The 26332-nt window shown below is 42.2% G+C and overlaps 1 protein-coding gene across 1 annotated transcript in view; it reads left to right on the top strand.

The window, feature by feature from the left end:
• The window catches only part of UVRAG (UV radiation resistance associated), a 113851-nt gene that overhangs the window by 81170 nt on the left and 6349 nt on the right, over window positions 1-26332 (top strand). Inside the window, exon 14 of the mRNA XM_051608689.1 lies at window positions 17549-17640. Within this exon, the coding sequence (XP_051464649.1) occupies window positions 17549-17640 (92 nt within the window). The remainder of the gene's footprint in view (window positions 1-17548; window positions 17641-26332) is intronic.

Raw genomic sequence — 26332 nt, forward strand, 5'->3', positions numbered from 1 at the left:
TTCTCCCCATTCCCTACCCCAAATTGAAGTGAAGCTTCTGGGTCTTTTTGTGTTGTTTGTTTTTTAAGCTTGAATTGCATTAACCATTTTCCAGACTTCTGGTATCTTGCCCATGCTTAGTGTATTTTGGAAGATAACTCCAATGGCTCTGAAATTACTTAAAGGCTAAAATATCTTAAGATGAAGTTAATCAAGTCCTGCTAATCTTGGAAATTCACTTAACCAAGCTGTTAATAGAACGTAGACTGTGACTCTTTGTTGCTGGTATTAATAATGGCAGCCAGCTGTTCACACTTGACTTTCATAGGGAAGACTAGTGAGAAAAAGGGATTAAATATTCTTTTCTTCAACTGCTTTGATAGCTTTCTCTCTCCATTACTATCAAATCAATGCTTTCCTTAATCTCTGCTTATGTAAATACATTAGCTCATTCAGTAACTTGTGAGTGGTGATGCTGCTTGCTTTGCTTTTCAGCCTTTCATGTTTTTGTTCCTATTCTGAGTTTGCTGTTCAGTTCTGTGGTGCAGGCCCTCTGTGCTGCTTAGTTGAGATGATGAACTCTTCATTGAGCCCAAGTGGGTAGTTTTTCCAGTTCTTGTAGTCTGGGCTAGTTGGCACTTGTACCTCCAGTATTTTTTTACAGGAACTGTCACCACTTCACTTGTTTCCCTGTTTCTCTCTCGGACTTGTCATCTCTGAGTTGTTACCACCAGTTGGACCTACTGAAATCTTTCATTCTCATTTTGTCCTTGTCTAGTTTCTAAAGGACTATGGACAGTTGAGCACATGGTCACTCACCTGTGATGCCTTCCAAGTCCTTGCAATTGCTTTCTGAAATCATTGGCATGTGATTAAACTCGTAACAGTAAATGAAGACTTTCAGTATGTAGTTGTGTAAAAGAAAGTTTCCAAATTTACGTGAGGTCACTGGTCCTGGTACAAGCTGGAGTAGTTGGTGGCCAGACTTTGAAGTGGTTTCTTCACCACCAGTGGGTCAGTTGTTAATGCTTGAGATTGTATGCTGTTGAGTATAAAAAACACAATAAAAGTCAATAAGAGGTTTTGAGGAGCTTCTACTACTTACTTTATCAGGGAAGTGTTACTGAAGTCCACATCAACTGTTGCAGTCACCTTTGGTTTGATATCCTTGGTCAATTATTGCAGCTTTTTATAGTTCTGCCAAGGGGAAAATCCATGGTGAAAGCAGCACAAAAGCAGAGCAGGTAAATAGCATGCAGAGATACAGCACAAGAGTGCTGTACTCAGGGGCTGACTTGATCTAAAACCCTGTGTGTGTCCCCCTTTGGAGGCTGGAACTGTTGAATTTAAGTAGCTTTTAGAAGATCTTAAGGCTCTTTCAAGAAAAGCTTCCAGATATGCTTAGTTCATGTCAATGTGTGAAAATGTTTGGATGGAGAGTGAACAGCTCCCTCTTCCTTGTCTCTAGACCATCACAACCTATGAGGGAATACTTTTAAGGCCCAAAGGCATTGACCTTAAGTCAGTGAACCAGTTCTGCAAATTATGCTGTCCTGAATAAATGTGGATTGGTTGCTTAATTCCCTTTGGCTGCTGTGGGAAGATTGGAGGTATCTGGGAGAAACAGTGCTGACCCTCCTGGAGCCTGAAGAGCTTGGGTCTCCATCACCTGACTTGGGTCATTCATGCAAATCATCATCACTGTAGGGGAGAAACAAAGAGCCCAGAGAAAACTTGCATTAGCTTAAAAAAAAAAAAACAAAAACAACACTTGAAAAGATTTGTATCAGCTTCCCTGGTTTCACAGATTTTAATTTGTTCTTCCTTTCACCTGGAAAAAGAACCTGGAGTTCTGGGGAGAAGGAGAAACCTGCACAGGAAAGAAGCGAGACTGATATAAAATAAAATGACTGAACTAAAAAAAATCTTCTAGAGATAAAGTGGTACTGTTTTGTAAAACAGCAGGATAATAACAATGAAAACCACATCTTGCACTCTGGAGAATTGAGCTGGAATTAGAAGCAGCCCAGTGCTAGCTTGGTAAAGCATTTATTTGGAGAAACTTGCTTTGCTGTTACATTCCGAAGTCAAAACAATGTGTGTTAATTCCGAGAGATCTTAATAACTTCCATCTGTACGTGAGCACAAATTGTTTCAATCCCCATATTTTCTGTTGGTAAAATTGAATCCCTCACGAAGTTCACAGAGTAGCTTTTTAAGTTGGGTAATATTAGGTAAGACCATAAATTTCCAGTGAAGAATTGAGCTCTTTGACTCTAACGAACATAGAAATGTGATTTTTTTTTTTTTTTTCAAAGGAAAATGAGTGATTTATGTTTAATAATATCAACAACCCAAAAACTCTGTCATTCCAGAGCATCGTCAAAGGTGAAACACAATCCAATAGCTAAAAATGGCAGTGAATTTCTCAGCTCTCCAAAGCTTTAGGGACTGGGAGATCATTCAGTAGGTAGCTGGTCCTACAAATTGCAACTACTGCATCTGAGGGAAATGAGGCTTTAGTAGGAGGAAATGAAATGAACTCCTGCATTGGTTTTCACAGGGGAGGAGTTGAGATTACACCGTGAACGTCTCCTTGTGATAGTGGATGAATATTAGGAGCTCACTGAAGTGGTGTGAGGGTTTTTTTGGGGAGGATAAGCAAACCCAGCACGGCCAAGCTGGCATCTCTGAGTGCTCATCGCTCTGAACAGAAAGTGCATGAGGTGCACAGGTCAGCTGCAGCATAGAATCATGGAGTGGTGAAGGTTGGAAGGGACCTTAAAAATAATGAGATTCCAACCCCCTGCTGTGAGCAAGGCCACCTCCCACCAGCCCAGGCTGCACAAGCCTCATCCAGCCTGCCCTTCAACACCTCCAGGGAGGGGCAGCCACAACCTCCCTGGGCAACCTGTTCCAGTGCCTTCCTGCCCTCATGGGGAAGAATTTCTTCCTGATGTCTGACCTTAATCTTCCCTCTTTCAGCTTAAAACCATTCCCCCTTGTCCTGTCACTGCCCTCTCTGGTGAAAAGCCCCTCCCCAGCTTTCCTGAAGCCACTTCAGGCACTGGAAGGTGGTCCAAGGTCTCCCCAAAGCCTTCTCTAGGCTGAACAGCCCCAATTTTCTTAGCCTGTCTTCATAGCAGAGCTGCTCCAGGCAGCAGGTCTTACTCCAGTTCGTGGCTGGTGTTTGTCAGGGAGGCTCTGCAGTTGGTGGCAGTCAGAGCATACCTTCTGAGGCATCACCTCCAGGTTTTGTGAAATCTTTTTGTTTGTAACACTCCATGAATTAAGGGTTGGTTGTTTTTGTGTTTTTTTTTCATTTGAGGATGAATGCATGCTCAGGATCACCTTACAAGACAAGGCTCCTCTTCTGATCCAGTCTTGATTTGTTTTGTCAGACAACTGTTAAGTGATGTTAGACTGATACTCCTATTCACATTGGCATGATTTGCTCAGCCTTGGCCAAAGAATAGTTCTGCTTTCATCTGACAGTCATTAGCAACAGATGAACTTTGCTATTTGACATGAAAAAAATCACTCAAACAATCTTTTGTCAGCTCCCCCAAGGATGTTTGTTTTCACATCAGTACACCAGAGATCCAAGCAAGGAACTTTGTGTCTAGTCCTCCTTTTGTGTGGCCAGAGTGGCTGTGTCCACATGGTGGCAGACAACATTTACTTGCTTTGTTTAACCTGCTAGAGGACAATCAGCTAGTGTAGCTTTCTTGGGAATGGCATTTCTTGTTTCAGTTGCTTGTCTAATGTATGAGGTAAGTAACATTCAAAGAAGCACAGAAGAAAAGCAAAATTCTTCTTGATGTATTTTAGTTGCAGTGAAAGGGATATATTTCTATATAGAAGAAAAGTTCAGTACTTATGTACTGTTGCCATGTGTAAGATACTGAACTGAAATGCAGCTCTTAAACATGAAATGAGGCAAGATGTCCAGTTCCTGGCTCTGTTTGACTCTCTAACATGTGAGAAAATCAACTTTATAATAGAAACTATTAAATTTTTCCATGGGAAACTGAACGGCAGAAATGTTAGGACTAGAAATTTGTTTTGGCAATAAACACTCCAGAGCAAAAGTGTCTTTAAGAGTTCTGTGGGTATCGGTGTAGATGCAGTGGTTATGACCCTTTGAGTGTAGGATACTGTGACTTGCACACTACATCTTTTATGAGGCCCCTAAACTAAGATCATAAAACGTACAGTTCAGAAAGAATGCACTGTCTGAATCTGTGGCCAATTTAACTGCTTAGGGAAAAGTGTTCTTGAAAGAGCACAGGTTGAAGCCAGAGCCGAGTCCTCATCTTGTAAAGTGCCAAGCATTCATTTTAATGTTCAGAGGAAGGGACTGCACCTGAAAAACCACAAAGTACCTTCTCCAGCTGTGTAGAGCCAGAAGTTTTTAGGAGAAGTTTCATTCCTGAAAGTCTCTTAGGGTAGCAGTGGGCTGATACCCAGCCAGATCATTCTGAATTGGGGAACTTACATATGGTTTTTTGCAAACTCGTTGGAAGATTTTCTTTTTCTCCTTTCCTATCACTCATGCCAAGATAAAATAGGTTGAAATGAGACTGGATTAGCTGTAACAACAGTCACCCTTTCATTCAGATGAAAGCCTGCCTCTCCTTGCCCACAGGCAATTTGTACTGATCAGCAAAGGCCAATGTTAACTTGGGGAGGAGCTGATATTGGCCTTCCAACCTGTACTGATCACAGCACCTGCAGCTTGAGATCAGGCAGTGCTGGAGGCTGTGCTGCTTGTTCTGGTAGACAAGGTGGGTTGAACAACGTGGTTGGGTAGAATAGGGCAAGTGTAGGGTCTTGCACCTGGGGAGGAATAAGCCTAGGCACAGGTACAGGTCAGGGGTTGGCCTGCTGGAAAGCAGCTCTGGGGAGAAACACCTGGGAGTCCTGCTGGACAGCTAGTTAACCATGAGCCAGCAACGTGCCCTTGTGGCCAAGAAGTGGCATCCTGGGGTGCATTAACAAAACTGTGGCTAGCAGGTTGAAGGGAGGTCATCCTCCTCCTCTGTTCTGTCTAGTGAGGCCACATCTGGAGTATTATGTCGAGTTCTGGGCCCCTAAGTTCAAGGAAGACAAGAAATTGCTGGAGAGAGTCCAGCAAAGGGCTACAAAGAGGATTAGGAGACTGGAGCATCTCAGTTATGAAGAAAAGGCTGAGAGAGCTGGGTCTGTCTTGCCTGGAAAAGAGGAGACTGAGAGGTGATCTCATCAGTGCTTATAAATATCTACAGGGTGGGAGTCAGGTGGATGGGGCCAGACTCTTCTCAGTGGTGCCCAGTGACAGGATAAGGGGCAATAGATGCAAACTGGAACACAAGAAGTTCCATCTAAACCTGAGGGAAACTTCTATACTGTGAAGCTGATGGAGCCCTGGGAGAGGCTGCCCAAAGAGGTTGTGGAGTCTCCTCTGGAGACTTCCAAAACTTACTTGGATGTGATCTTGTAGCACCTGCTTTAGCAGGGAGTTGGACTACATCTCCAGAGGTCCCTTCCAATCCCAATCCTTCTGTGAGCCTGTGGAAAGGAGAGTTGACACCACTGGCTGTGCCTAGAGCCATGTCTCCAGAATAATTTTGGGGACCACCCCCTGGTAAGCATGCTCTGTCTGTTACATCACTTGTGTACTATGTAGTTGTCATCATCTCTGTGCCTTAACTCTTCTGCCTCAATATATGTTTAAAATACAACCAAAACTTAGTAATCAAAAGGAAAATGGATTCCTGATATAGTTAAGCTGACATAAACACATGTGATTTGCCAAGTTAAACTGCTTCATAGTGTATATAAGCACTAGATTTTGAAATTGAAAGAGATAGGAAGGTGGGAAGTCTGTTATCAAGCCATGGCATGATGTGTTAGTGTAGGAAAAAGATGTAGTGTATAATTTTTCTTAACGAGTAGGGTGTGTGCTCTTGAGACAAAGCTTGACTTTCAGATATAAAGTGTTAACACCTGTGGAATTCATGGACCTCATCTGTGAGCCTCTCTCTTCCTTCAGGAACCTTCCCACTTTCTGCCATGGATAGCATTTCCTGAAACCTTGCTTGCTTTAATGGATAAAAATTACTCTTATCTGATATAAGCAAGGAAATGACAAGCTGTGACTTACTGTTTTTTTCCCCCCTGAGTTTCTTTTACCTTTGTTCTTTTAATGTGTAGTTTAACCAGGTATGTTTTGTGCTCCCTGAGGCAGGGTTTGTCTTGTACTCCTATGCACAATATTTGGCACATCAGGGCACAAATCCTGTTTTGAAAGCTTTGGGTATAACCACTGCTCAGTCTTCTCTAAATGCCTTTCAGGTTTATTTTGTACTGTGGTTGAAGTTTAGAGCAAGTTTTTCCCAACAAAAGGAGTAAAAGTGTCTGATATGTGTTTGGTTCATTTACTACTTGACCAGACCTGAACCCTTGGAAACCCAGAACTTTAAAGTGTTTTGTTTTTCAAGAGACTGGAAACAGTAAAGGGGCTGCTGTATCTTCCTTTGCTTGCCTTGTGCATAATTCATGTCAGTATTTCTCAAGTTTACGTTGTATAAATAGGAAAAAAGCAAGTTCTGGTTCATTTTAGCAAATAGAAGTTGCTGGTTTTCAGAACTATGATTGCTGAGTATGTGTTGGTTTAATTCTCCCTGGCCTTGGCTTTTAAGTTGGAAGGGAAGAGAGGCCCAGAAGGACCAGAAGAGGTCCAGAAGGACCTGGAGAGGATCGAGAGGTGGGCTTATGCCAACCTCATGAAGTTCAACAAGGCCTGGGTCAGGGCAACCCAAGCACAAATACAGGTTGGGCAGAAAATGGAATGAGAACAGCCTGGAGAAGAAGAACCTGGGGGTGTTGGTCATTTAAAAGCTCAACATGAGCTGGCATCGTGCACTGGAAGCTCAGAAACCAACTGTGTCCTGGGCTGCATCAAAAGCAGCATGGCCAGCAGGGCCTAGGAGGGGATTCTCCCACTCTCCTCCACTCTTGTGAGACTTCCCCCCTGGAGTAATGTGTCCAGTTCTGCAGCCCTCAAGACAAGAACAACATAGAGTTCCTGGAGCAAGTCCAGAGAAGGCCATGAAAATGATGGGAGGGCTGGAGCAACTCTGCTCTGGAGACAGGCTGGGAGAGTTGGGGTGTTCAGCCTGGAGAAGAGAAGGCTCCAGGGAGACCTTAGAGCACCTTCCAGTGCCTGAAGGGGCTCCAGGAAAGCTGGGGAGGGACTTGGGACAAGGGCAGGGAGTGAGAGGACAAGGGGTGGTGATTTTAAATGGAAAGAGGAGAGATTTAGGGTCAGACATCAGGAAGAAATTCTTCCCCATGAGGGCAGGAAGGCACTGGAACAGGTTGCCCAGGGAGGTTGTGGCTGCCGCCTCCCGGGAGGTGTTGAAGGGCAGGTTGGATGAGGCTTGTGCAGCCTGGGCTGGTGGGAGGTGTCCCTGCCCATGCTGGGGAGCTGGATCTAGTTGATCTTTAAGGTCCCTTCTATCCCAAACCATTCTGTGATATGAGATACTCTTTCCATTTTCAGGCTTAATGGCGTTCAGTGTTTGCTGAATGTTGCTGTTATCCTGATGGGAAGCAGGTCTTACACAAGTTACACTGTTTTTTTTTCTGTACTCCTTGAATGAGACGTTTTCCATTTGGTTAAAAGTCTAGGCTTTTTTAGAAGTCAGTCTCCTTTGTCCACTACAAGTAGCATAATGGATGCCTGGGAAGCAGTTCAGCCTGAATGAAACACGGGGCTGGGAGCTGGGAATCCTGCAGTTCTTCCTGTGTTTAGGCTTTGTGGCATGGGCTGAATCACTTTCTCTTTGAGTAAGGATTTCTGTAAGCAGGAGCCTTTTCACTTGAAGAAACAGGTTTCCCAACATTGCATATAAATTAGAGTAGTACCTAGAAAGGTTGGACCAGATGATCCTTGAGGTCTCTTCCAACCTGGCATTCTAGGATTCTATGATTAAAGAACAAACAGCTGGAAGTTGTGTGTTTGCAATACCTAGTGGAGTGCACAGTTTCTGCATGCTGAAATAATTCTGCAGGTTCCTTTCCTGCAACATCTCAAGGTACAAGGTAAAGCTGGACTGATGCCAGATGGAACAACTGCCTGGTTTTGGAATGAATATGAAGTTAATGAATAGATGTAGAATGAGTGAGTAGGATCACACACAAAGTTCCAGAAACCTCTTTGGAAGCTTTATTATATTGCTCTGAGCTATCATTGAGCTGGGGTTGGAAGGGACCTTGAAAGCTCATCTAGACCAACCCCCCTGCAGTAAGCAGGGACATCTTCAACAAGATCAGGTTTCTCAGAGCCCCATCCAACCTGACCTTGAATGTTTCCAGGGATGGGGCATCTCCCACCTCACTGGCAACCTGGGCCAGTGTCTCACCACCCACATTGTAAGAAACTTCTTTGTTGTACCTAGTCTGAAACCTCATCACTGTCAGGGAGAAGTTCACAGGCTTGGGTGTGGATGTTCATCTGCCTCCCAAGCTGATGATAGCCCCAGTCTGGCCGTGCAGCCTTTCAGTCTGAGTCTGGGCTCTGGGCTCCAGTCATTCTGATTTCCAACCAGGACAATGAGGATGAGTTCACTGTACCTCCCTGTGCATTCCTGAGAATATTTCCCTTCTGGTGTCTGTAGGTAAAAAGCAAGCTTCAGATGTTCTTGTGTATCAAAAAACTATGCTTAGGGGGCTAAAAACATAAAGAAAATGCCATGTTTAAGGTGAAGGTACAAAATGTTATTTGTCTTTCCCCATCTGGCTTTTGCCCATCTGACCTTTTGTTCTCTGCCTGCTGTAATGATTTTTAATACAAAGTTCAGGATGAACGAGGTGGTAGGAAGTAAGTGTGCCCATGTCTTATAATCCAGTAAACCACTTTGTGATACTGAGGTGTTTTAAGAAGTTCTGAGCTGAACCTGGAAAGGTTTTTATTGTGTAGCTTCATCTCATCGAGCTCTAATGCAGCAGCTGAACAGTAAACATGGTTTTAGTAATTTGAGGGCTTCACTGGGGAAGGGGGAGGCTTTTCTGAGGCCAATAACTGTTCTATCTTCTAAATTGCTTTCTTTTTTAATGTTCTTTCTGTAAAATGGTTTGGTATATGAGAGGCACCTTTATGGGCAAGGGGGGGGGCCCATAGATGTTATTTTTATAATGAGCCCACTAACCACCACATTTTACTGGAATAGTTTACTTATATAAGTGCCTGTTTCCCCCAGCCTGTCTTGGACAATGGTTTTCCATATCCTTCCTGGGATACCCTGCTCAGACCATGAAGGCTGACATTATAGACCTCTCTGGAGGGATATTGTGTTGTGTTTACTCTCAGGAAGGGCTTCACAAATCCAAGTGAGAGAGTCCTGGAGGAAACGTGGCTTTTGGCTCATCTAAATGTTTAGTTCTACAGTGTGTTCTGCATGTTCTCAAACACGTACTCCTATTTCCTTGTTTTCTTGTGGTCTATCTCCCATAAACACTCTTGCTGTGAAACCAGAATCCTGTCACATTTCAATTTTAAAAAATTAGAAGAAAACTACTTTAGAAAGGTTTGGCAGAATATGACATGTTGCTGAACGTTGGTGTCCAGGCTGCTGCTGTTTTTGAATGATGATTAGACTTTGTATTTGGGTGGAAATGAGGGGAAGAAGCAGCTTAATGTAATTCTAAGGCAAATCAAAGAAGGTAAAAGGGAATTAAATCTGCTATTAGATGAGAATATAGTTTCCCTGGTTACTTCTGGATCATTCCTGTACTTAGATTTCATGCATGATTTTTCCTCTGCCTTTCAGGTGAAAAAAGTGCATGAATATTCTCTAGGCTGGGAGGAGAGGAAAGGACACAGGCTGTTCCTGAGGCAGCAAGAACCAGGGAGTGAGAAAAAGTTACCATATGAATTTGATGCAGTTTGTAAGAACTGAACCTGTTAGAGCTCCACTCTAACCTCACGTGTGCAGATGCTTGGCCAAAATGTATCAACATTTCCCATCTCTAGCATTGACTGTTTTGGACCAGTGACCCTGCAGCATCTTGACTGTTGGTTATCACTGTTACAGATCAAAGTAAAAGAGGAGGAAAGTATCTTACTGATAGCAACTTCTACCTTGTAAATTGGAGGGACATTAGGCTAGTTTAGACTAAAACATTTTCTAAAAACAAGTGAAATTGTAAGAGGCTTTTGGAGGGACAGCATAAAATGGAGTTATCTCCTGTTACTGCTTTGATTGCTCTTTGTGTGCCTTATTTGTTGTTGCCAAATCAAAATTGTAATGGGAGTCCTTTAAGATGGTTTTAATGAAGGCTTTTTAAAGCATGCTGGGTCAGCTTGAGGAGCTTTAAAGCCTGTGCCCAGTGGACTAATGAAGGACATGAGGCTTCAAGGCGGTTGATGTAACTTGTTTTTCTTGTTAATTTAGTACTCTTAGAAGAATTGCAAAGTAAACATCTGCTTTTCAGGGTGAACCTCTGAACAGCCTTGAAATCCACTTGGGAGAGAGAGGCAGGCATTGGCATATCAAGATACAAGTCAGCATTTCCATGAAAATAGATGTATTTGACCACTTAGTTTAGTTTACATGCGGGTGCCATCCCTCTCTGCTCCTTCTGAAAGCAAATTGAGGACTTGAGGACTTGTTACCATCACACTACTTGCTATGATGCTTTTTTTTTTCCTCTCCTCTCTTGCTTCTCCAAGAAGCTTAAAAAAACCCTCAAACAAAACCTTAGCTACACTTGCAAAGTGTGCTAGATGTGTACTGACAGACTTTTAAATATGAAAAATTAAATGAAGTGTTAAATGTTTAGTTTTAAATATGATATCGACTGAGCTAATTGATACCACCGTGTGTTTCACTGATGTTGCAGAGGTTTTCCAGTAAACCCACATAGCCAGTCAGAGCTAGATGCAATTAAACAAAGGCAAGCAACATGTTAAGAAGGCAGATAATCTAAAATTTTATAATTTCCCCCAAAAGATATAAACACACATAACTGTTTATATAGCAGCAGGCATTATTTCACTGATCCCCCAAGGTTGTTTATATAGCAACAGGCATTATAACAACACTTTCTGTTTTCATTATTGCAGTGCTTAGTCATCTGTATCCCAGCCAGTGCTCCTTCATACCCTGGAAAGTCATCCAAGATCTTGTAAAACAATTAACTATGTCATTTTATTAAAAGTTGCATTTTATATTCCTGTCCCAGCATCTGACATCCTCTGAAAACCTTCTGTAAATGCTTGGCTTCTCACCAACAGTGCGACCTTGATTGAAAGAAAGCTTTTGCTTCTATTTTGGTTTGTGGGTTTTCACATTTGTGGAGCACATGTCCTTTCTAAATGCTTGATGCTATCAAGAAAAGCTCCTTATTGTACTTGAAATAATTCAAAATAGCCTGGAGAAGAGGAGACTCAGGGGGGAGCTTCTCACTCTCTACAACCACCTGAAGGGAGGTTGGAGTCAGGTGGGGTCGGGCTCTTCTCCCAGGCAACCAGTGACAGGACGAGAGGGCCTGGCCTGAAGCTGCTCCAGGGGAGGTTTAGGTGGGATATTAGGAAGCACTTCCTCATGGAAAGGGTGATCAGACATTGGGATGGGCTGCCCAGGGAAGTGGTGGAGTCCCCATCCCTGCAGGTGTCCAAGGAAAGGCTGGATGTGGCACTTAGTTCCATGGTCTGGAGATGTGGTGGTGTTGGGTCATGTGTTGGACTTGATGATCTTAAAGGTCTTTTCCAGCCTCAATAATTCTGTGAGCCTGTGAAAATTGCTTGACTGCCTTAACAGTACAGAAGCCTGCACAGTGTAGCAGAGAGTTAGATCCTCCTCTTGTAGAGATGCAGAAGGTGCTGCAACATCAAGGACCAGTTGCCTGCAGTAGAGACTAAGGGAAGTGCAGAAATGCTGGAGGTTTCAGGATTTTATGCATAACTTGTACTGAAGTGGTTGGTATTTTGAACTTTATTACCATAGTCTGAGCTGTAAGACTGCTTCCACATGTCTTAGAACAAGATCGATATGGCTGGGGAAACAATATGGTAAATGATGAACAGATGAGTTCAGAATTGGAGTCGTTCTCTGCTCCCAAAAAAGGATATTTCAGTCAAGGTACTCTGTGGTTTCTGGCTGGAAGTAAATGTATATCATTAGTCATTAAATACTGTTGCAGGAATTAGTGTAGGAAATGGGCTATTCTTCTTTGCACATAAATGCAGGATATCATTATTTTTCTTAAGAGGCTATTCCTTAGTGGCAAAAGCCCTAATTTTGATCGTGGGTGCAATCTGATATTACTCAGAAAGATAGTCAAATGGGGCTTTGTTTTTTTAAGCCAACTTGTTAGGAAAACTTCAACAGTTCTTGTACTCCTTATCATGTGAACTTTATAGAATCATAGAAAGGTTGGAGTTGGAAGGGACCTTCAAGATCATCTAGTTCCAACCCCCCTTCCACAGGCAGGGATACTTCCCACCAGACCAGGTTGCTCCAAGCCCCATCCAACCTGCCCTTCAACACTGCCAGGGATGGAGCCCCCACAATATCTCTGTGCAGCCTGTTCCAGTGTCTCACCACCCTCACACTAAAGAATTTCCTCTTGATCTCTAATCTAAATCTTCCCTCTTTCAGTTTAAAACCATTACCCCTTGTCCTCTCAAGTCTTCAGGTTCTTATTTTAGTTGACAAATGAGGCACCTACACTTGACAAGATTTAATGAATGAATCGTGGAATTTGTTACCTTTTGAAAGGTGATAAGCTTTGTTGTTATCTGACATGACTTTTAATTAACAGTCTAGTTGACAAAATAAATTACTTGGAAAATGCTTGGATGGCAAGAGTGGTTTAGAGACACTCAGGGTGGAGCTGCTTCACTGCTGGGGACAGTCAACTTCCAGTAGACATTCAAACTGTTGCACAGAAGGAAATGCAGATAGAAGCAGTAGCAACTGAAGATACATGGGTTTTTTTTCCCCTTTTCCTGAAGAATCTAAGTCAATTACACCCAGCTTGTAAGTTAACTTTAATTTGTCTGTCATGCCTCACCAACAGCCAGTACTGGGGTTTTCTTAGCATGCCCTTTTTTCCTAGTCTTTGATGGGAATTAAGGTTTAAACATTATTAGAAAGCTAATACAAGTTTTAAAAATTAAACTGCCTTTCACTAGAACCATTGTTTTAAATGCATCTCATTTCAGCATTTATGATTTTCTATGATGTTGAAATAAATAGCAGCTGTAACACAAAAATACCCACTGGTATGATGGGCAGGTTTACTGCAGAGTTGGCCTTAATATAAATGTAATCTCCTCTTTCTTCAGATTGTTCCATACAGGTCCTTCCTGAAATTGTCTTAGGACAAACAGAACCCCCAGATTTTACTGTATTCTGTTCTGCTGACTGTATTTTACTGATTCTACTCAGCAAAACTCAGACTTTGCTGCAGTCTAGGCAGTTACCTTCTGACAGTTGTAAACAGTCTGTCCTCTTTTCCAAGTCTTTTGCATCATGCTGAAATTCTGAAGTTCATCACACTGGATTTTGTAGTGTCAGAAATTTGGGGTAGAAACATGAATATGCAGGTGGAGTTTTCCAGGCATGGTTTACTAAGCCACTTCTTCACATCTCTCATTAAGTGATTTGGAATGAGGCAGTTAATGAAGCCAAATGTTAAATGTTGAAACTTCCACGTTTTGAGATGCGTTCAAGCAATAAATCTGTGTAATTGGAAGAAATTACAAAGGGTTGGTTTTTTTTCCCCTTAAATATCCCTGAAGTTATTCTGCCTTGAGCTTTTCATAAAATAGGAGTTATCTTACCTTCCACATCTTGTGTCTGTGGAGTAAGTGTTGCTAATAACTGGTATCAGAGCAGACTCAGGCTCCTGTCTGAGGGGTCTGATGTCTTCAGCTTATTTGTTTCCCAGTTCATGTTTACTAGGTGTTTTTCTTCAATCAAGCAACATTTCACACAGCACTTGGGAAAACAAAGCTGTATATGGGAGCTAAATATTAGTAAGGAAATGGCAATTAATATTTTATTACTTGAACCTGGTTAATGATTTGCTCACAGTCCCATAGAGAACACACAGTCATAAACGTGAGCAAAAGTTGAGGACACTTGTTCACTCAAAGTAAAACAGGCACGTTTTCTTTGGATGGCCAGGTCTGTAATATCCTGAAAGAACAATCTAATTTTGAAATAAAAAGCTGCTTTTGCAAATGCTACTTAGCCCGGGGGTGGTGGAGGTGGGTGATGTTTAACAGCAACCATTGAAATGTGAACTCGGTTTCTTAGGAGAATCAAGACAGCAGTCACCTCTTCCTGCTTTTGTTCCCCTACCCAGCCTGGGTGTTTCACTGCACTTCACCTCTTTTCTCTTTAAATCTTTCATTATGCTAAGCTTTCAGTTCCCTTTAACTCTCCTGAGCAAAACAGCTGTCTCCTCTCCCTACGTTTTTCTCTCTTTAAAATTGATTTTGATGTTAAAAGGAGCTTGTGTGAATCCTACTGTAACAGGTCATGGGTGGTGGTTGTTAGTGGTGTTCAGTGTCTTGCTGTTATTGCATGAGGTGGAGGAACTATCCCTTGATCTGTGATGTTAAATAATAAGGAAAGGTGTATTAAAAATGCTTTATGGTTTGGGGAAAACATTTACTGATGTGGCAGCATTGGCAGAGGGGAAGAGCAAGAGGAAGAGGAGTTCTGCTCTCAAGTAAAAGAGAAATATTTTTAGATTTTCCCCCTCCATGCTTCTGTTTGCTGTAAGTGTGATGGGTTCTATCATTCAATACAAGCAGAAAGATTTCTTTTTAGGGCGTGTGAGACCACTGAGAAGTAGGAGTTAAGCTTGTTACATGAATGGGGAGTCATTCTATAACCAGACTAAAACCTGGGAATTAACTCATGACTCTGATTCAACTGATTATTTTTTTTGTTAGTATTCTTTTCTGTCAGGAGAAGGCAGATGAGTTTTTCAGCAGCTTTTGGGTTAACATACAGATTTGTTCCATAAAAACATGATTAGCTTGTATTGATACAGCCACAGATGGCAACATTGCTCTGCTTTTAAGCCATCACAGAGCCAGAATAGAGTAATGCAGTTTATGAAGTGAAACCATTTCTTTTCTAGAGGTTTCACAAAACTTGTTTCCTTACTTAACTTATTGTGCATCTCTGCTATTTGCAGTATGAAAATGTGTTTTAACAGAAATGGTATTTTTGCTCATGTTTTGATACAAGTCTCACATGCATCCCTCTGATCTTGGCTGTTGGAAATAGAGAGATCCCTTAATCCAATTATTTTCATGCTCTGAAACATTAGAATTCAAGAATGACTATAGAAGGGGTATTTTATGAATATTTGGTTGTAGGGAGGGGAACAAATGTAATGGTTTTGATTTTGGTATTTTTCTTTTTTCTTTCATTTGCCCTAGGCTAGTTCTTTGGTTAACCAACTCCACTGTAACCCATCCCATCAGGAGAATGTGGTGATTGTTTAGTAATTTATATTGTATGGTTGTCTTAATCCAGGTTCTGTCATTGTAGCAGAAAATATGAATCCAAGCCCACCATATAATTTGACTGTGTCCAGGTGGAAATAATAAAGTGTGTAATAAATGGCCTCCTGTTGTACAGTGCAGTTCTGAGGATGATTTTCTTCCAAAGCAGTTTTTCTTTCTAAAACTCAGATAAGCATAGAAATCATTCCCAATTTCAAGAGTTTTTATCTGTGAAAAACTGATTGATTGGGAGAAGTCATTGATCTTTGTAACCCAGAGGATCCTTGCCCACACCTTAACTCAACTATGGGAAGAAGTGTGCAATTCTGAAAATCAAATTTAACTGAGTGGGATTGTTCATGTTTCAGCAAGTAGCAAAATCAGTATCAAATCTGTGCAGTTGCTTAATGTGGATAATCAGAGGCTCACTCTGACTTCTAGAGGCTGTTAACATCTGCTGAGAACTGCATATCAGGTTGATACTGCTTCATTCTAGTAGTCCTAAAAATACTGGAATTCAGGGGGTTATTTTTTTTTCCATGTTTTAACTACATGAGGGAAAGTTTCCTTGAAGTTCATAGGTTCATAGAGTGTGTGGGGTTGGAAGGGACCTTTAAAGCTCATCTAGTCCAGCCCCCCCTGCAGTGCACAGGGACCTTTTTGACTAGACCAGGTTGCTCAGAGCCCCATCAAGCCTGACCCTGAATGTCTCCAGGGGTGGGGCCTCCACCACCTCTCTGGGCAACCTGTTCCAGAGCTTCACCACCCTCAGTGTAAAGAACTTCCTAATGTCTGATCTAAATCTACCCTGCTCTAGTTTAAGGCCATTGGCCCCTCATCCTATCACTACAAGACCTTGTGAACAGTCACTCCTCAGCTTTCCTGGAGCCCCTTCAGGCCCTGGAAGGTGCTCTCAGGTCTCCCTGGAGCCTTCTCTTCTCCAGGCTCAACACCCCAACTCTCCCAGCCTGTCTTCAGAGCAGAGCTGCTCCAGCCCTTGAATCACCTTGGTGGCCCTTCTCTGGACCCTTGCTGACAGGTCTATATCTTTCTTGTGCTGAGGGCTCCAGAACTGGACACAACACTCCAGGTGGGGTCTCACCAGAGCAGAGCAGAGGGGCAGAATCCCCTCCCTGGCCCTGCTGGCCACACTCCTGTTGATGCAGCCCAGGACACAATTGTCCCTCTGGGCTGTGAGTGCACACTATTTGCTCGTGTAAGTTCAGACTTGCAAGACAGACAGACATTTTCCCTTCCATCTCCTGTTTTCTTTGGAGGTATTTTTATTTAGGGGGCTTCTTAAATAAGTAGTATTCCATTACCAGCAGTGGCAGTTACATTGTGTACTTCATTTGATAACCTGAAGGTAAAAGCAAGTTGTGCTTTGCCTGGAGTCAGTGCATTGAATCTTTTCGTTTACATTTGCACTCACATGGGAGTTAATACTTGGGTTCAAGTCAGTCAGTGTTTGAAGCCTTTCTCTTGGCTACATGGCATTGTTTTTGAGTGCTGGGATTCATTATGAGAATAATAGCAGCAGTTAAATGTTCATGTAAACTGTATAAGGAGCACAGATTTAGATCCGTTGCGTGACACTGTGTGTTTTTACCAGTTGATATTATTGTAACAGTTCCACTGGTGCTTCCAGCACCCCTTGACACACACAGGGTGACAGATGACACTTGCACACAAAGACATGTTTTGCATCCCTGAACGTAGGACTTTGTTTTGAAATGTGGTCTTTTCACTTCATGGCTGGATTTTTGTTAAGCTGTGAGGCTGCTCTCCTGTTACAGATAGGAAATAGAAAAGGTGTCATGAGGTTTAAGAGTCAGGTTGAGTGATTGTCCCTGTTCTTGGGTGGCTTTTGCTAAGATGAAGTTATGAATATTAAATGGAACATTTCCTTAAGGGGAACAGATCTCTTGGAGTGGCTTGATTATCCTACACTTTCTTTGAGAACCTAGGAAATGAACTGACCAGAATGTTGTATTCATTGGAATCTGGGCTTTGGAAAGCTGTGCTAATTTTAATTTTCTTCTCTCCTTGTAGCTTAGATATCAACATGGGCTGAGTACTCCAGATCTAAGGCAGACTCTTCCTAACCTGAAAAACTTCATGGAGCTTGGACTAATGGTTAGGTGGTAAGTCTTTTTTTTTTGTGATTAGAAAGAGGTGGGAGCTACAAAAATGTAGCTGTAAAAATTATTCACAGACAAGCAGCTGCACTTTGTAAGGATTAATCATGCTTGGTGACTTCCCCAAATTACAGGCCATGTAAGATGTCCACAATATTCCACATTTTTCTTCTGCTTTTGTAATACCATCTGTGTGATGGGCCCATAATGGTTCTTGCAGGGGAAGACTGTTGGAAAAGCAGTGCTCTTCACTAAAGGCAGATGAATTAATCATTCTCTTAAGAATGTATCTAAGGATAAAAAAATCAAAGCAGGCTGGTTTCTGTCTTAAGAAGACTAAAGTTAGTGTGGGCTTCTCTTGCAGCAGCTGTTTGAGCATGAGGCTTTACTAATTCTCCTTAAACCCATTGGATAAACATAGGTAAATGTGGAAGGGACAACTCACTAGCAAGTGCATTTCTGCAAGTGTTAGATGTTTGTATTCTCATTTTTTTAAATTCATGGTCTTTGTATTGTGTGTGCTCATGCAGCCTCTTCTCTTAAGCAGTTTTGTCTTACTTTTTCATCTTCATTCTTGGAGTGCCTGCATCCCACCCAGACATTAGCATTGTTCTCTTTCAGGATCTGTAGGTTAATTATTCACTGCTCCAAAGTTGCACAGGTCTTATTTGGTTCCTGTGTCATACCTGATCCCATGCAGATGCCCTGGATACTCCAAGGTATTGAAAATACCATCCAGTGTGAGGATGGTGAGCAAAGCCACCAGCTTTTGCTGCCACGTGCTCTAGTGATGATATGAACTCCTTTGCTGCTTCAGCTGGTCTGAGAAATCGGGTCAAGTGATAAGCCTGGAGAAGAGAAGGCTCTGGGAGGACTTCATAGTGGCCTTCCAGTATCTGAAAGGGGCTCCAGGAAAGCTGGGGAGGGACTTTTGACAAGGGCAGGGAGTGAGAGGATATGGGGTAATGGATTAAAACTGGAAGAAGGAAGATTTAGGTTTAACATTAGTGAAGCTGTGGAAGCCCCATCCCTGGAAGTGCTCAAGGGCAGGTTGGATGGGGCTGGAGCAACCAGGATGGACCAGGAGCAACCTGGTCTAGTGGAAGGTGTCCCTGCTCATGCAGGGGGGTTGGAACCTGATGATCTTGAAGGTCCTTTCCAGCCCAAACCAGTCTGTGATTCTTGGAAATAATTCATTCTTCCACATATTATGCTAAATGGGGGTGAAAGAGAGTCCTTCCAGTCTTCCTAACAGAAACTACTTGTTCGTAATAAGATAATGAACTACAAAGCACTAGTAGCCAAACCTTAATATTTGGGGGCTAGTATCATAGGGGAGAGACTCAAAACCAGGCTGGAACTAGTTTTTACATCTGTTGTGAAATGACACGAAACATTGTGGCACTGGCCCTTCTTTGCCAGTGGTGGTAAAGTTTTTTAGGGCTGTTTTTATTCTATCTGAAGTCTTTATTTGTTAAACCAGCAGGTAGCTCAGTATGGCAGGTACAGAGGCAGCAGCATAGGCTGGAATTTTGCAGCAGTGGGAGTGTTTGTCTGAAATTAATTCAAAAAAAGTGTTACGTGATAAATAGTTTGGGGCTGAATGACAACTGCTGATATGCAGCCTTCTCTTCTGTGCTCATTTCTGCAACTTTTAAAGGATTTTACTGTTCCAACAGTTTTCTTCTTGCTGTATTTTAGTAGGGTCCTAAAATCTTGTTAAGCTCTGAAGGTCTCTCCTTTTTCCCTTTGTTCCTGCAAGATGCAGAACATGGGATGAGCAGAACATCAGTTCTAAAGACACTGTGTGGTCAGACATCCTTTTATGCAAAAGCAAAAACAAGTTTTTTTTCTTATTGCTCCATTTCAAAATGATAAGAGCAGGTTTCAAGCAGGGTTAGTGCCTCAGAGCAGCACTGCTGAACACATCAGACCTTTTGGGATAAAAAAATCTATATCAGTGGGTAACAGTGATGAAAATTCTCTGGGAGGTGTCATATCACAGCTCTTACCAGCTCGTGTTTCTGTGTCCCTCTTTGCCTTTGTTATCTTTCATTCCTTGCACAGAAATGCTGATGCATGTGAGCTCTAAGCTAGTATACAAATCACTTCTTTTGGGGGCAGAGTCCTGGCAAAGGAAAACAAATGCAGGAGTAGTATCATCTTTGAGCAATACTGTAAAAAGTGGTGCCTGGTGGGAATTCAGCTCAGCCAACAAAAGTAAATAGGCTCTGGGAAAAGGAAGCTCAGTCCTTTGTGCCATTTTATTCTGACAGTAACTTCAGGCACTGCTGAAGATTCTCCCTGCTTCTTTTTTCTTCTGCAAGATGCCTGAAGAAAAACTTTCTTCATCAGGAAAATATTACTGAGAGCTTTTTTTGTGGCATCCATCACTGGGATGTAAAAATCCTTAGATGTTTTGTGGTCCTCTAAGCTCATTTGAAAACAATGGGCCAAAACACCAATCCCATGACTTCTGTCACACTTGTGTGAACTGATCAGTAGAGTGGGAGGGATCCAGGTCATGGATGTCTCCTTTGGTCATGAATAAGCAGAGGTGGGATGACTGGGGGGGACGTGTTAAATGGGAATAATTTTCAAAGCGTAGGGATCTGATCTTCCCTTCTGGTGTGTGGTGGCTTTAAAGAACTGATCATGGAAGCTTTACTTATACCTTAGAGGTTTTGCCATCATATTACCAGGGCTTTTTTTTTCCTATAGGTGATACACAGTTATTAGCAAGACAAACCACATTTTTGGGCTGGATAATATTTCAAAACATGTAGGAATATTAAGCAGAGCTCTCTGGGAGTATCACATTCCCTCCTTCTCCTCCCATGAATGTCCATGCTCCATTTCCTTCTCACCTCCAAAACTTGTATGGATAGTTGTTCATTTTTAACATATTTTTTTTTTAAGGCTAATGATTCTAAACAATGCTTCTTAGTGCTTTCTAATAATATAAATGGAAATGAGGCTTTACAGGGAGCCCAGCTCAAGGGGAAAACTGGCTAGACTTTCATAATTGGGCATTGCAGTGGAGCACATTCATAGCAGAGTACAGATGCCCACTGTCTTGTGGATAATATCTGATTACATATTTTTAAACAAGCATAAAAGTCACCAGCTGTTAAAATGAGGATTTGAAGGAATTTTTTTGTTTTCAGGATACTGTAGGTGAGTCATCTGATACCCTCTGCCACCAAACGTACTCAGTGAAGAAGGATTTCCAGGTTATCCTTCATTTGCAGGAGGAGAGCAGGAGCATGTGAGGCAGTGATGCCTTTTTCTTATCTAAGATTCACTTGCACTGCCTGATTTGTTTGGGTTTTGTTGCTCAGCTGCTGGTTTTCAGTTTCTTTTTTTGGCATTATAGTCGTGTTTTGCTGAATTTAAGTTGTGTCGAATCATAATCACACTGGTAAAAACAACACACTGAACTTAATTTCACTTGGAACAAAACTGTTCTTAACTCCTAGCCCATGCATGCTGTTCATTTTTGCTTTGGGCTAAAGATACCTGTGTTTCACTGCAGTCTGGAATGGACCTGACTCCTCTAGATAGGGTAACTGAAATGACTTGACAGGGTGCTGAGCCACCTCATATGAACTACAGTAGTACCCAGAAAGGTTGGACCAGATGATCCTTGAGGTCCCTTCCAATCTGACATTCTGTGAAATACTTTGTTATTTCAGGCTTAACCTCCTTGTCTGCCAGCCATCAATTTAGATTTCTGTGCTAAGCAGTTTCTTTACACCTTCAGATTAAAAACAACCAACCTCACAGCTGTTATAGAAGAGCCCACCAATTTCTACCTGAGCAAATGAAGCAATTGTCTTTAAAGTCTCTGCTTGAGGCTTTGACAAGCTCTGTTGTTCTGCCTGGAGCTCTGGGGCAGCCCTTGGCCCTGTTGAAGGTCTGCAGAGTCCAGTGCCTTTTGCATCAAGGTTTAATTGCATTGCTGCTGGATCCCTCTGCCTGGTGAGATTTGTGTTGTTTTGGTTACTCAGGCATGAGACTGAAATGATTAATACATGTTTTCACATCCCAACACACATGATTTATTGCAGCAAGCTTGCAGGTCTACAAGCTCTGCTTCCCTCTTCATATCTCTCCTGGCACCCATATTCTGCTGTGTTTACTTTTCTTCCCCCTTTCCCCTACTGCAAAATATTATTCCTACTGTATGTAGACAAAACCAGGACAGATCTCTTGGTTCCTGCACACACACTTGTGGAGGCTACAGAGCTGCAAAACTATGTCTTTCTGCTATCAAACGTTGACTCTTAAGGTGAAAGATGATGAGCCAAGGTTGTTGTTGGTTTAGACTGTCTCAGTTGTGGTCCCCCACATCTTTTCTGTTTCCTTCTGGGAATAATTCTCTCTGTTGCCAGTTTTTTAGGCCTGGAGTCTCATTGGCTTCCAGAAAAGCAGCTCATTTTTAAGATGAGCTTTTGCTGGTATCAAAGGGCCCGTGCAGTTTTACTCTTAAATTCTTTTTCTTTTCAGTGTGCAGCATATTCCAGCTTTTGAGAGAGACCAAGTCTTAGCATAGTCAGTACATTCCTTTTTGCATGCTCATATTTGCCTTTTACAAGTCAAGCTCCTTAGATTGTAGCTGCATCAGATCAAGAGACTTTCATTTTCTCTCCTATTCTCCAACTTAATTTATTCTGTGTAACTTTTGAGGGGTATTGTTTGTGATCATTGAGGGCAAGTAAAGAGCACACTGCAAACTGAAGGAGTCCAGTGGGAGGGTTTTTTCCTGCTGAATAGATTAGACAATAAGCTTATCTAATGCTGGCAAATAGAAGATATTCCTTTAGAAAGTCTTGTCTGTAGTCAGGGAGATATCCTTTTGAGCCTGCATTTAACAGCTATACCCAAAAATATCTGCATGCCAAGGCTTGAATTTTTATTTCAAAGGTATGTCTTGATTCATATACTGCTAGATTCAAGAGGAGACTAAAACTTAATATTTGAGTTAAGAAAACCTCTAGTAGCTTAATATATGAACATTATTATTTTTTTTTCAAAGCACGTGTCAGAATTTCTCAGCTTCCAAAAGATGCAGTTTCACCTTCACTTCTTTTTGGCAGCCTCCCTTTGCAGCCCTGTCACTGTGGTGTGTTATTTAACCAGTAATCTCTAAGAAGGTGAGAAACTATTCTTGCTTTTTAGTGCAGTTGACATGATATTGGCTTGGAGCTGCTCTTGGAGCTTCAAACATTTCGGATGGCTATAAACCAACTTAAACACCTTCATTTAGCATTCTTACTGCCATGAGGTCATAGTTTGCAACAAAAAAGATCAAATGGTGTTTAAGTTATTATTTTATTTTATTTTTTTTAAAGTATTCTCATACCAAATAGCTGTAGCTGTGGATTTTGGCTTTTGGCCAGACAATCAAGATTTAGTATTTTGACCAGCTGTGATCCAGTAATGTTCCTCAGAGGAAACATTTTGTGGGGAGGAAAAGATACATATTTGAGGCTGTGAATTGTATTCTGTCTCTCATACTGCTTTACAGTTTCTCCGAGCCCCTTGAAGACAGATTAAATAATCACAAGTGAATCTGACTGAAGAAACTTTTGTATCAAAAGTGCAAACACATTACAACCAGAATCTGTTCGCTAAGAAAATAACTTGAGAAATGTCTGTGTCCTCCTTCAGTGGCTTTATTTCATGTGTTTAGAGCATGGAGTCTGTGCCTTGTGCCTCAGGTCTGTAAGAATGCCCAAATGGACTGATTATTAACTAGTGAAAACTAATATTTTGGGGAGAAAACAGCTACTTTGTCCTTTTGCTGCCAGTAAAACAGCTGAAGTTAGGCTGTTATGAATTGACTTTTGAGTTTGGGATGCAATTGAAATATTGAGGTTGGTGATGATGTGATTCTCTTATCTATAATGTCCAATAAATCTGAGGTTTCTCTTATTTTTTAAAATAAATTTAGAAATCCTGCTGCCTGATAAGTTTGGCTCAGTCCTGTACGTTACCAGTTCTAGGCTGATCCAGCTTGAAGACTTAAAGTCATTAAGGCTTGATGGCTGTTCAGCAAATCAGGTTTTATACTTCACCAGGCTGCTCTTTTTGGACACATCCGTTTGCTGTCTCAGAAGACGGGCCAAGTAGTTGTGGCTGGAAGCTGAACCAGCTCAACCCTAGTAATTCAGGTAAAGGGCTGTGCTCCTGCAAGCCTGACTCTCCACTGGTGGCAGTACCTTGCAGTCTCTGCAGTTTCTGGGCAACTGGATGATGGTTTTCTAACATAAATTGCTCTTTTAATGTATTCTATTAATCCCATGAGCTGTGAAGCTGATAAAGCATCTGTTTATCTGGACTTGTCCTTGATGCAGTGCTAGGAATTCTGGTAACAGCACAGCCTTTTCCTCAAGGAAAAGGCAGGTGGAATAGAGACCCTCCATCAGCTGCTTCCTTTCATGAAGATTACTGGCAACCTAGTATTTTATAGAATCATAGATGGATTGGATGATGAAGGGACTGGAACACCTGTTTTATGAGGAAAGGCTGAGAGACCTGGGGCTTCTTAGTCTGCAGAGGAGAAGACTGAGAGGGGATCTAATTAAAGTCTATAAATACCTGAGGGCATCAAGAAGGCAGGAACAAGCTCTTTTGACTTTAGGATGAGGGACAATGGATTGAAGCTAGAGCACAGGAAGTTCCACCTCAACATGAGGAAGAACTTCTTCCCTATGAGGGTGACAGAGCCCTGGGACAGGCTGCCCAGAGAGGTTGTGGAGTCTCCTTCTCTGGAGACTTTCCAGACCTGTCTGGATGCCTTTCTGAGTGATGTCCCTAGTTTTTTTTGGTCCTGCTTAGACAGGGGGGTTGAACTCGATGATCTCCAGAGGTCCCTTCCAACCCCAACCATTCTGTGATAGAATGGCTAAGGTTGGAATGGACCTTATAGATCATCTAGTTCCAACCCCCCTCCATGGGCAGGGACACCTCCCACTAGATCAGGTTGCTGAAAGTCCCATCCAACCTGGCCTTGAACACCTCCAGGGAGGGGTCATCCACAACCTCTCGGGGCAACCTGTTTCAGTGTCTCACCACCCTCTTTCTGAGCTCTGTGCCTCTCTGTAAATATTACTTTGGAACCAAAATCTCAGTTTGACTTCTCATTCTCACCACCCTCTTTCTGAGCTCTGTGCCTCTCCGTAAATATTACTTTGGAACCAAAATCTCAATTTGACTTCTCATTCTCACCTGGGCAGAGGTGATGGAACAGAAAAAGACCCTGTGACTTAACTGCTTAACCCACTGTACCTAGAGCCATTCTGGTTTCATTTTACTTGCCTACAAGACTACAGCCATTCTTTTACTTAAAAGGATACAGAGAGCTGGTCACCTTCCATGTTTGCCCAGTAGACACTTGTCACTCAGCCTAAACTAGTTGCCTAGGTTGCCCCTTTGCACGAGGAGGCATCCTGAGAGGGATCATAAATGGGTCTTGAGAGGGTATTACCCACCCTCCAGGGCTCATTTTCTTTCTTCAGTGACCGTGGAGAGAGCCCAGGCAATGAACTCTCATCTGGCTGATGTCCAAGGTCCTTCATGCATATTTACTTTTATCTAAATGCCTTAGATAATGTTTGATAAGCAGTTAAGCCATTCTATTGACTTCATTCCTGTTTTCTCAGATTTGGGCAGTTATCCTCCTCTTTATTCCTCACTGAGACTAAACCCCTCCTGTTCATATTTATTGGCAGCAATGGACAGTTTCAGAAATCTGCCCATGTGTGTCTCCAGCAGCTTAAAACCTGGTTTTGCAGCCTTGAATAAAGGTGCATTTCATTGCATGTAGTTTAAGGAACCTGGCTGCAAGTCCTTTTTTGTTCTCATTCATTAATTTGAACGCGTGTGTGATAAATGAAGATCATTCCTGCTTTACTGCCCTGGGGGGCAGCCCTGATTTACTCTATGAACTGGGAAGTTAGTTTGTAGACAAGGGAGATTAGCTTTGTATTGCTGCTACATTTAGGCTGTTAGATCATTTAGTATAGATCATTCTGCCAGCTCAACTTGCTAAAGAAGGGGAGATATTTTTTTGGCAGCTGGACTGAAGAGGTATTGTTCAGGCGCACTAATGTGTTAGCTTGACTAGCCTTGTCATAACAAGCTCTAAAGACTCTCCTGGTCCTGCAAACTAATTAATTTCTCACCCATTTGCCTGTAGGGTTTACAAAGGAATTTAGGCATGTTTCTTTTTAGGAGGAACTTCAATTTATGTGCCCACCAGAACAGTTTGTAAAGCTGCTTCTCTCGAGCTCCTTCGACACCACAGTTTTCATGTTGCTTTGCTCAGACACTAACATTTCTTCTGCTGCACAGAAAAGTGACTCTTGTGCCTGATTTGGTCTGATCAACACTTGCTGCAGGTAGTTTGGGGTTTGCCAATAAGGGACTCTCATGTTTACTGAAGATTTTGAGCTAAGAAAAATGAATTTGAGCAAGCTTTAAAGCACAGCCCAGCACAACCCATCAGAGTAGCAGGTATGACTCAGTTAATTGCATTTTGCACAATGGGGCACCCCTGCAGCTTCAGGAACTAGGATTAAACCTGGGATTGCTTTTTGCTCTTCTTTCCCTACACATCCTCCTCATCTGAGATGGCTCTTGTGAGATCACAGAATGGTCAAGGTTGGAAGGGACCTCTGGAGATCATCTTGTC

The sequence above is a fragment of the Apus apus genome, chromosome 1, assembly GCF_020740795.1.
Source record: "Apus apus isolate bApuApu2 chromosome 1, bApuApu2.pri.cur, whole genome shotgun sequence".
In the NCBI taxonomy this organism is placed as follows: domain Eukaryota; kingdom Metazoa; phylum Chordata; class Aves; order Apodiformes; family Apodidae; genus Apus; species Apus apus.